The 12,076-nt window shown below is 41.0% G+C and overlaps 1 protein-coding gene across 5 annotated transcripts in view; it reads left to right on the top strand.

Annotated features, from left to right (window-relative positions):
• The window catches only part of LOC105921453 (protein FAM184A), a 78,561-nt gene that overhangs the window by 30,126 nt on the left and 36,359 nt on the right, over window positions 1-12,076 (top strand). For all 5 annotated transcript variants that reach the window (XM_036128457.1, XM_036128460.1, XM_036128458.1 and 2 more), the window contains 2 exons: window positions 2,147-2,268; window positions 2,988-3,138. In XM_036128457.1, the coding sequence (XP_035984350.1) occupies window positions 2,147-2,268; window positions 2,988-3,138 (273 nt within the window). The remainder of the gene's footprint in view (window positions 1-2,146; window positions 2,269-2,987; window positions 3,139-12,076) is intronic.

Genomic DNA, 12,076 nt, shown 5'->3' with positions numbered 1-12,076 from the left:
CGTAAAAAATTAGAGCAGGTTTTGTTTTGCTGGGACTAAAGCTTGTCTGTTCTGCTGGACGAACTGAAAAAACTCTCCGGCTTCTCCCTTTTTTTTATCACCGGTACTTACAATGATGTTTGCATTGTTGTCCGAGTTAATGATGTAACAAATACATGAGCTATTTTTAAATGGAAATCCCTCACTGTGATTAAAACACTCGGTCCTCGGATGACTGAATCTATTATCTGTTGCATCGAGGAGAGATTTCCTCCTGAGAATCCCGACGGTTTTAATCATTTCACAACAATAAGGCTATAAACTCGCCCGCCACTCGGATTGGTGCATCCGTTTAGTGACTTGTTTAGACAAATAGTGAATTAGTCAATCACACAGCAGTGACTGAATGTATCCAGGGATGTGGGCTGGGGCTGCACATTATACTGGAGCCGAATATCGTGATGATTCCTAACTCCAACACCTTCAGCTATGGCTCTTAAAGACTTAGACCAAAAATGTGCACTGCAAAAACAGAACTTAAAATAAGTAAAATGTTCTTAAAATGAGTGTGTTTGTCCTTGATTTGAGCAGGTAAATAAGATGATTTGCCAATGGAATAAGATTTTTGCACTTAAAATAGGAACAACTCATCTCCATCATCTTATTTTAAGTGCAGGATACCTAATTATCTTATTTTAGATGTCAAAATACTCATTCCATTGACAAATAATCTTATTTACCTGCTAAAATCAAGGACAAATACACTAACTTTAAGAACATTTTACTTATTTTAGATCCGTTTTTGCAGTGTGGGGGAAAACAAATCGGTCAATGTTTCTAAATGTAAAGGTAATTTAAATCTGCCAGCTTTAGGATGCATTTAGTTCTGCAATTTATGCATAACATTTCCAGAAAGAAAGAAACTAATGGTGTGTGGAATATTTTAGATAGATAAAGCGTTGCCTTGCTTTTTCATCATTTTGATGAAATTTGCTATAAAAATGAGACGTCCAATTGAACAAAATGCATTAAACCTAAACATAGAAATATTGTTGGTTACATAATAACTATTGATCTTTTAATAAAAAAAAGTAAATCTCTTTCCTATAATATGCTATTAAAACAAGCTATTGTTTCAAAGAGATGTGTAACTTTTGTGGCTCTAAACAAAATTAGTTTAGCTGGACCGAGGGCAAAATGGCTCTGCGGCTTGTAAAGGTCGCTGACCCCTGAGCTAGTGTTAGCTTATGTTGTCTGGGAAGTTCACTACTGAAATGTTGCAAACACAGGAGCTTTGCTAACCTTTTATGTTGCTTCCTAATAATAACAAGGAGAGATGCCGGCCAGTATCTGTGTGTTTTTTATTCATTTTCTTTCATTTTCTTTTGTTTCGTTTTTGAACTAAACTTTATTAAACACTTCCAGAAACAACTACATTCACCATTACTTTGCTAAACGGTGCGCTGCTCTGTGACGTCTCCCTCTGTTATCCACGCATGCGGGTCGCTTTGTGGTCTTGAATCGTTCGGGCAGAAGTATGATGCCGGGCGCATTTAATAGTAGTATGAACGGCCATCTAGAAAAAAAAAAAAAAAAATCCGATTTCAGCAAAAAAAAAAAATAAAAAAAAAATTGGAATTGTGCATAAAAACCTGCAGTCCTAACGTACGGCCAACAGATGAAACAGGCGTTTGAAACAAGCAAGAAGAATGACAACCGTTACTCTTAATTTTTTTGTGCAATTTTTTTTGTATACATAAAACAAACACCTGAGGCTTGTTGAATCTTACTTAGATGCAGTGAAATGCAAAATGTCATCCTATCGTAATTAGTGCTCCCAAGCAGTGGAGTTTGGATTTATCCACTGGAGCGAGGCTTCTCCTCGCAGCCATAAAGGAGACCGTTTTAAAGGTCTTTTTAATGAGCTCATCAACGCATAAGCCCTGAATCCTCTTCAGCTGCTGGAAATAACTGACCTGCTGAAGTTTGCCTCCAATCCAATGCATAAAATAAAATGACCCAAAGCTGCTGCATTATGGATGGATGGATGGATGGTAGAGGCCGTGTGGAGATGGACGTTTTAAAGTCAAAATTAGAGCAGTGTAAGAAATACAACAAACACTGAAGCCCATCTGCTGATGTGATTTTGCTCACTCTGTGCTTTCAGGAGGAGATCGAGACCCAGAAGCAGCAGCATGATGCCAGAGTGATGGCCATCCGGACGGAGGAGAAACAGAAGATGGACAAGATGGCAGATGACTTGGATCAGAAGTGGAGAGACGCACTGCGGTGAGGAAGAAATGAATCCCATCTCCTCTCCCCGTCAGCCCGTCGGTCTCAGTTGCCTTGTTTTGATTTTTTCCATTTGTTTTCCAATTCATCTCTGTCACTCCGCACCGCCCCTCCCGTCACGCTTACCCGTATAATCAGACGGAGACGGCTCTCTGCCCAAGTGCTCCTGGATACTAATGAGACAGAATGAAACTCTTAATTTCACAAAGTTATGTGCTCCTCGTGCGAGCAGGAGAATACACACACAAACAGAATAATGATACAGACACATTCTAGGAGATTAAAATATCCCTGCAAAGTACATTCATTTCTGTTGTTCAATTAAAAATGTGAAACAAACATGGCTGGTTAAATATTTTGTTCATTTCTGGGGGGAAAAAAACATTATTTAATCTCTCAGAAAACAAGTAATATAAAAATATTATGTAATTTCCTAAATAATAATGGTTAAGATGCCAAATTAATAAGTGGGAAGCTCATTGCTAAAAACACTGGCAGGTCAGGGTGCTGCATCCAAGCATAATATGGAAAGTTGAGTGGAAAAAAAAAACTGCTGTACGAAAAATTGCTTGTCCACGTTAAGTTAAGTAAAAAATTTCCTGACAAAGTGAATTTCTGAGGATCCGTCGGCTGCGAGCCGCGTTCGTCTAAATTGATTTGAAATCTGTCCCTCTGTGTTTAATGACCCTGTCTACAATGTGGCGGCCCTTCTGCAGGGAGGAAGTGCGTTTGCTGAAGGAGGAGCTGAGCGAGGAGTGTGAAGCCGACAAGCAGGCAGCTCTCACTCAGCTTTCCCAGCAGAAGGAGCTGGAGCTGATGGCCTCAAGAGAAGGCTGGCAGAGGAAAGTGGAAGACCTGCTGGAACAGGTAAGACGTGAAGCTAAAGGGAAGGGTGTCTACAGTAGATGTAACCGACTGTCCCATGCTCACACCATCATAATCCTTACTCTTTTGAGTGCGGTATAAGAATGTAGGCTTTAAACTTTCCGCCTATTCCCTCACCAAGCTACATATTTGGTTCTAAATTTATGAAGAAAATATTTAAATAAAAGAAACACCTTTTATGTCCTTGCAGGAAACGGCAAAAGCGAAACAACTTGGAGAAACACAAACTTCCAATGGGTTGTTTTTCATACAGCAACGCTATAAACAAAACGGCTGTTGCAATTTTTTTCTTTTCCTGAGAAGGAAACTTATGGGCCCAAATAAGTCTATTATACATCTGGTCTGGCGTTCTGTTAGCTGTGACATCATCCAGGGAAGACAGATCATCCTCTATTACCATCTAACATAGAAAGTACTCCAGGGTCAATGTGAGCTTCTGTGCTTTCTGTGTCTCTGCTCTGTCTTCTCTAACCTCCAGTGGGTGGAGGCAGATGAGCGTTCATACTGAGCCTGGTTCTGGTTCTGCTGGAGGTTTTCCTTCTCGTTAAAGGGGAGTTTTCCTCTCCACTGTCGCTTCATGCTTGCTCAGTATGAGGGATTGCTGCAAAGCCATCAACAATGCAGACGACTGTCCACTGTGGCTCTACGCTCTTTCAGGAGGAGTGAATGCTGCTTGGAGAGACTTGATGCAACCTGCTGGGTTTCCTTATATAGGACATTTTTTGACCAATCTGTATAATCTGATTGAATTTGACTTTGGAAAGTGCCTTGAGGTGACATGTTTCACGAACTAGCGCTATATAAATAAAATTGAATTGAATTATTCAAAGCTACTGTTGGTGCTACTGTTGATTAAATTCTGAACCACGACAGAAAGTCATAACGTTTAGACAGGTATGCTGTAAGCTGTTCTTCACTGAATAAGGTACAAAAGCATGAAGTAGCGGAGCTCGTGCGCCGAACAAGAACTTTTTTAGACATGTCATGAGGTAAAGTAAAACATCAATTCTTTCTGAAATCAAAAACAAAGGTGGTAAAATGTTGCACATTACCACTCAGGATGGTGGTCTTTAAGAGGACTTCACTGCGTAGAGATGAGGCACTTTCAACTGCTTGAGTCTGTTTTTATAGCTAATGCAGGTTTGGTCTGATAGTATGAATAATACTCATATCAAATGATGTGAAACTTAAAATGACATTAATATACTGATGTTTTCGGGAGCAAAGTGTGTTTTTTACTGAGAATTTTGATTATTCTTCAAACTTTTTTTTAGGTTTTCTGTCTAAAGGGTTACATCACACTCCACAATTGCTGGTATTTCTAGCAAAGTTGTTTCACACACCTTTATTAAATTGTTTTTTACATTTTTTTCAAAAGGGGGGAAATCCAGTTTTGGGTTTCTTCTAGGAGTATTGAATAGAAACAGGCCCTCAGCATTACAGATCCTCCTCTGTACTTAACAGGGGGGATGAGGGACTTCTCCTAGGTTTGTTTGTGGAAAATCTTAATTTTAATGACATCTGAGCAGTTAAATTCAAGAAGAGCTTGACAGACTCCACATGCCCACGTCTGTGACGGTAGGACAGAAAAGGCTCATTGTTCTGGCTTGCCTCCTAAACAACAGGTTGGCATCTAAATGTTATGGAAACCTGGTGACCTGAAGCTGCCGCTGTTCGTTGCCAGTTTATACTAGTGTTGCACCGATACCGATACCAGTATCTGGCGGGGCCCCGATCCAGCACTAAAATGGTGGTATCGGTATCGGTGAGTACCAACAAATAGGGCACCGATACCATTTTGATGTTTGGATGTCACTTGAACACAGCCTTCTCTCTCCCGACTAGTATTATACATGTTATATAAGTTCATGAAAGTTGCACTATTTTGGCATTTGAGAGCCAAAACTCAGGGTTTAAAAGAGATTATTCAATTATTAATGTAATTGTACTGTCTTACTGTTGCACTACTATTATACATGTTATAATTTAACCAATGTTGCACTATTTTGACCTTTGAGAGCCAAAAGTTTATACAACTATTGTCACCCATTCCAGCTAGGCAATAAAAAGTTCTACTACCCTAAGTAGTATGCAGTTCTTCATATATATACACACACATCAATTTCAAACAGATAGTATCGGTATCGGCCAATACTGCACAGCCAGGTATCGGGGCCAAAAAATGGCATCAGCGCAACACTAGTTTTTACCTGCCTTTCCATCCTCATCACTACGCACAGTAGCAATATAAACATATTCCTGTGACTGCAGATTTGGACAGCTTCAGGTGAGTAGCTATTATTGCTGGCCGTTATCAGACTTATGCAAATCGCCACCTTTGGCCCACATGTGCGGCTTGATCTCAGGTCTTTCCCGTTTTGAGGAGTGGCAAAGAGGAGTTGGGCGACATATCTAATTAAAAGCCCCTTGATGCTCAATTATAAAAGGTGGTATATAAATTATAAAAATGCTTCAATGGGCTGTGCTCAAATAGTGTTTTTTCATATGTTGCTGCTGCAGTAAAGAATTCTTATTATGGGAGTGGAGGGACAGATTTCTTCATCTTCTCCTCGGTCTCCAATGACCTTTGACCCCTCCACCACTGTGGGGGCCTCTGTGAGTGACGGCTCCAGTTGATGTTAGAGTCTTATGAGGCCCTGAGAGGAAAAAAAATGGTCTGTCAGAGGAAAAAACGCACGTAACCACGCTCACATTCACAGCCTCCCCTCAGAGTTAGTGGCTAGATTAGCTTCATGGCAGAGCAACACTTTTACAACTTCATTTTCTTATAAAAAAGGAGGGATTGAGTTTCACTTTTCGGTTCTTTGCTCAGAGCCATGTATAAAAGCTTGTTTTTAATTAGTTTTCCCAAAGCAACATGTTTTTTTTTTTTCTTTTTGCCCTGTGACCACATGCTGCACATTAGCAGTCTACACAAACGCTGAAGAAGACCTGAAGTGTGTGTGTTTGCGTCTGAAGCTGATAGCGAGTTCGTTTTCTCATATCCTCGCAGCTACCCTTTCCCTTTTTTTTTATTAGAAATTGGAGTCGTAGAGGCAGGGCTGTTTGTGGTGTTTGGGTCATTTCAGGGAGAGAGCTATTTCCCCGTCGGCGTTCCCGGTGAGCACGCCGAGTCATAGCGGAGACTTCAAAGAGGCGCGCTGGGATTTTGCCAGAACGATGCCGGGGCCCCCAGACAAACATTTTCTGTCAGGTCTGAGCCAAACGACAACAGTTTGGGCTGAGCAACTTTTCAGACGTGGTTAAAGAATAGTTGAAGGTTCCAGGGCGTATTCACGGTTTCTTATTTCGCAGAAAGCCGCACAGGAAGTTGCTCTCGGTCAGGTTCTGGATAAACCGTGCCTTAGGCCTTGGATAATTAGCAAAACAAACATTTTGCTTTGCATTTGTCCCTCTTGCGCTAAATTATTTTCTTTAACCTCTTCAAGCTAAATTTTGAAATTCCACATTCATTTTTTTCTGTAATCTGTTTTTATTTATTTTTTTTGTAAATTTCGGCGTCATAGCCTACTTCACACACACCTAACGTTGCCTTCTGCATTGAGCATTTACTATAAAAAAATTTGACAGGCAGCCTAGATTTAATTTTACAAATCTTAAAAAAACATGTAAAGGAGCATGTTTCCCGAATTTTCCCAAATGCTCTCCGGGGATGGGAGCACCTGCCACACCTGTTGATGCCCATGCAGCAGGAAGCTGCTAAGAAATAAATGTGACTCCTTTATTACCGACGACCAATGGTTACTTTGGCAGTAGTACTTCAATGTACTACATTGAACCTAAAAATCAAATTTAATTCTGTGTAAATTAGTGCTTTCTATGCTTTTCAGCACATTAGTTACTATTTTGGACTGTTTTTAATTGGTGATAATTTTCTCAGGTTGACAACGTGGCAGGGAGGGAAAGACTGGGATGAATTGTTGCCATTATTACCAGCAGCAGGCTAGTGGTGAGGTTGATGCCTTGCTTCATATCCTGCTTTTATACAGCAGCTCCTTTTTACGCTGGGATTAATATGCATCCCTCCTGCAGCGGGAAAACTCTCAGATCTGCAGAATATTATGTTGGTAGAGTCACAGCCCCGAAACTGAAACGATAGGAACAAAGACAGCTCCTCTGTTTCCTCGCACTTCTGGAGGAACATTGTCTAAGTGGATGACTCTGCAGGATGTTTTCCTCTTTCTGCAGATAGACTAACAAACTGATTCTACAAACTTAAAGTGACAGAGATTATTAAATCATTACAGCAGACATCTAATTAGGAACTTAACTAATTTTAGCAACGTCAATGCTAACCGCAGCCGCTACGTTACTCATAAAAGCCGTGATGGTGTTGAGCCACAGGACAGACTCCTGCCCCACAGAAAGGCTGAAAATAAACATCAAACAGTGTCACAGGCCACACGGATAAAGAGCTTATATTTAAAGTGTATCTGTGGGATTGTGTGGGTATGTTTTGTGTCTTCTTCTTCTTTTTTTCCCCCCCTTCAGACACTGGATGCGATTCCTTTTTCTCTCCCAATTTAATTATCCTCGGTTAGGCTCCAAAAACGGGCCACTCTTGCTCTCCCTGCCTTCAGACCCGACTCGAAATCGTGTCATTTGAAAAAAAAAGAAACTCCGCTTTGACCTGTGAGTCCGGAGCGAAATGTTTTTATGGTTTGCTATTATTCCTGGATTGATTTTCGCGGTACGGAGGGTGAACGTTAGCTCGGACCCCTGCTTTATAAATGGCCCCGGCTTTAGATTGTCATTGACAGACGTCGCTCAGATAAAACCCGGAGGCTCAGAGTTGCTCTTTACATTGTAGCTCGCTCAGAAACATTGATTTCACCTTTCGCCTCCTCCCGCTCTTCAGTTTCTCGCGCCGGACCTTTTATAGCCAATCATTCTGACCTCTTATCTAAAGGAAGATGGCACATCAACTCACCAAAACCTGAATATATTTATGACCTCGACAAGTGCCATGTTTTATAGATTCCTGTCTGAATACCTCTGAATATACACCATATTACCAGAAGTTCCTGGTCTCCCATCCAGATCATTGAATTCATCTCTGTCTTAGGAGGACCCCTCCCTCCTCCTCCTCCTCCTATGAAGCTGGAGAACTCCTACAGTGACAGACTGCTGCATCCTATGTGCAAAAAGGAGCGTTATCACAGATCCTTCCTCCCGCCACCGGTTAAGCTTTATAACATCATTGCTCCCAACTAACTCTAAAACTTACCTGCTATTTATACACAGTTTGTCCCCTATTGTGTTGGTTTTTATCTATAAATATACATGCACATGTTTCTTTTTTAAATCACCCTACTCACTTGCTTATTTCTGTAATCTGGTGTGCTATTTTTAAGAACTGTATGCTACTTGTAGTGAATTTGCCCTCACTGTGCAAACTGTAATATTTTTACCTATTTCTGTATTAGTGCTGGGCGATATGGATTAAAAAATAAAGCTCCGATTTTATCATACCAAAATCCGATTAATCGATTTTTTTCCCTCCTTTTTGTTTCATAAAAAGAAATTAACGAAATTATTTTAAAACCTTGCTTTTTATGTCAAGCATTTCGTCAGGGAGTTGACCTGAATTCAAAGTGCAACTAAAAACAAGTTGTGAAACATGCTTGTAAAACAAGATGGCAGCCGTGCCATTATAAACAATGAAAATATAACAAAACATTTGCTGCTAGTGGTTTTACACATTGAGCTAAGAACAGGCTTCACTGCACTTGTGAACATCAAACTAAGTTAAAAAAAAGTAAATAAGTAAATAAAGTACCTCGTATTATGGTAAAAAAAAGTTTCTACTTAACAATATTTTGACAATACATTTGCCTAAACATATATTCAGCATCACATGATGTTCTCTTCATGGAAACCCAATGAGTGTATTGGCAAAATAAAATCCAGATTTTCCAAAAATGAAATCTTAAAGAATTGTAAATTCGAACTAATCGATTAAATCGATTTATCGCCCAGCCCTATTCTGTATCTGGATGCTCTTTAACTCTTTCCTTAACTTTGCTGCTTAACAATATTTCTGTTCTATATTTTATTCGAACCTTTCCCCCTGCCAAGTACAATGTACTTAGCATTACTATTTCTTATTTTTATTTAATTTTGGTAGCTCTCTTTGTGTCATTTCTTGTAAAATATATTATTGATGACATTAGTTACTAGTTGCCATTGCTTTTTTTTTTTCCACATGCCCTTACCAAGACACAACTCTCCCAAATATCCCCAGCTTTTGTCCATTAATAATAAGTATACTACTACTACTAATAATAATAACTTTATTTATAAAGCGCTTTCAATCAAAATGTTGTACAAAAAGGTAAAACGGACGTCAAAAAGACTGTAAAATAAATTGATAAAATAAAATTCTGCTTGTCAAGACTTGATGCAATCAGCTGGGTTCCCTTAGATAGGATATTTTTTTTGACCAATCTGTATAATCTGATTGAATTTGACTTTAGAAAGTGCCTTGAGATGACATGTATCATGAATTGGCGCCAAATAGAACTGTATTGTATCTGATTGTGCACCCTGGGTTCTGTTTGTGGTCCGTGCTTGCAGCTAACGGCTCCGCGTTCTGATTGGCTGTCAGTCAGAAACGCTCTCCACGTTGCGTTAATGCTTTGACGGTCGTCGACAGGCGCACGCAGCGCTGCAATCATGCTTTCAGGCCGCTTTTCATGCCCGGCTCAAACGAGGAAGGCGTGATGGATGAATGTTTGATTTATTGTTGCTTTCATAGAGCCAGGCGCGGAGATTCTGGTTATCTCCCACGACGTAACACGCTTTCAGCCCCAGAAACAAAGTTTTATTTAAAATCCGAATGTATATGCCGCTCATTTATACTCAGACATTAGCTAAAAGGGAGGGAAAAGCTTGACTTCCGGGTTGCAGCTTTGCTCTTGACTGCTCCGAAACCATGCGGGGAATTTGCACAATGCATTTCCAGACTGGGTATAAATATTGTATCATGTGTGCTGGATGCAGGTATGATCTTAACCGTATTGACCTAGTTACAGCGCCGCAGAAACGGCAGCAGAACTGCAGGCTTTTAGAGTCCTTGGAGGCTAAAATAACCTCCTGGCTCCTTGGATCTGAGCTATCCGCTCGTGTTTGCTAAATCAGGCGCGCGCTGTTTTCACGTTGTCTACGTTTCCAGTTAATATCTCTCTGCGCTATTGATTTCTTTCACTAATTCGTTGTTCCGGGAGGCAATTAGCCGTGCTTTAGTGCCGGCGTTCTGCATCGGTGATTTCCACGTGTGGGTTTGTCAACATTTCAGGCTGGACTGTCGAGCCTGACTTGTTTTTGTGCTCTTCGTTAAATAAACGGTTTTCATGGACACTTCAAGTGTCTTGCCCAAGGATACAACAACTGAGACGGTCAGAGTCAGAGCTGGGGATCTAACCAGCAACCCGTCAGTTGCAGGACAAACTCCCTAACTCCTGTGCCACTGTCGCCTCTTATAAAGTATAAAAAAGGATAAAAGTAAGGTTCCTAGTCAAACGGGAAACTGTGCCCTTTGTGTCCTCTGTCCTTCTCTTCCTCCATGTTTCCTTCCTTCCTTCCTTCCTTCCTTCCTTCCTTCCTTCCTTCCTTCCTTCCTTCCTTCCTTCCTTCCTTCCTTCCTTCCTTCCTTCCTTCCTTCCTTCCTTCCTTCCTTCCTTCCTTCCTTCCTTCCTTCCTTCCTTCCTTTGTAGTCATTCCTTCTTTTTTCTTTGCCTTACTTCCTAGTGCATTTCTTCCTTCTGTCCATCCTTCTTTCCTTGCTTGTTTTTTCCTCCATGTTTCCTTTCTTCCTCTTTTCCCATCCTCACTTCTTTCCCTCTTTTTTTGTGGCCTTCTTCCTGCATCTTTCAATCCTCCCTTCTCTGCTTTCCTTCTATCCTTCTTTCCTTCTGTGCTTTCCCTCTTACCTTTCTTCCTTCCTTCCTCCTTTCCTTGTGTCCATCTTTCTTTCCTTGCTTGTGCTGTTTCCTCCTTTTTATTGTGCACTTCCCATCCCCTGTCCTTCTCTTCCTCCTTGTTTCCTTTCTTCCTCTCCCATTGTCTAAATGTTGCTTCCTTCCTTCCTTCCTTTTTCTTTGCCTCCTTGTTTCTCATCTTTACTTCCACCTGCATCTCTCCTTCCTTCCTTTTGGGTTTCCTTCCTTCCTTCCTTTTGGGTTTCCTTCCTTCCTTCCTTTTGGGTTTCCTTCCTTCCTTCCTTCCTTCCTTCCTTCCTTCCTTCCTTCCTTCCTTCCTTCCTTCCTTCCTTCCTTCCTTCCTTCCTTCCTTCCTTCCTTCCTTCCTTCCTTCCTTCCTTCCTTCCTTCCTTCCTTCCTTTCTTTTTCTTTGCCTCCTTGTTTCCTTTCTTCCTCTTCTCTCATCTTTACTTCCACCTGCATCTCTCCTTCCTTCCTTTTGGGCTTCCTTCCTTCCTTCCTTTTTCTTTGCTTCCTTGTTTCCTTTCTTCCTCTTTTCCCATCCTCACTTCTTTCCCTCTTTTTTTGTGGCCTTCCTCCTGCATCTTCCAATCCTTCCTTCTCTGCTTTCCTGCTATCCTTCTTTCCTTCTGTGCTTTCCCTCTTACCTTCCTTCCTCCTTTCCTTGTGTCCATCTTTCTTTCCTTGCTTGTGCTGTTTCCTCCTTTTTATTGTACACTTCCCATCCCCTGTCCTTCTCTTCCTCCTCGTTTCCTTTCTTCCTCTCCCATTGTCTAAATTTTCCTTCCTTCCTTCCTTCCTTCCTTCCTTCCTTCCTTCCTTCCTTCCTTCCTTCCTTCCCAGTCCTGTCCCTTCCTTACATTCCTTCCTTCCTTCCGTCCGATCCTTCCTTCCTTCCTTCCTTCCTTCCTTCCTTCCTTCCCTCCTTCCTTCCTTCCCTCCTCTTTTCTTATTCATAT

The sequence above is a fragment of the Fundulus heteroclitus genome, chromosome 24 (assembly GCF_011125445.2).
Source record: "Fundulus heteroclitus isolate FHET01 chromosome 24, MU-UCD_Fhet_4.1, whole genome shotgun sequence".
In the NCBI taxonomy this organism is placed as follows: Eukaryota; Metazoa; Chordata; class Actinopteri; order Cyprinodontiformes; family Fundulidae; genus Fundulus; species Fundulus heteroclitus.
Note: the sequence above shows the minus strand (reverse complement) of the source record. Positions and strands in the feature narration are given on the sequence as shown.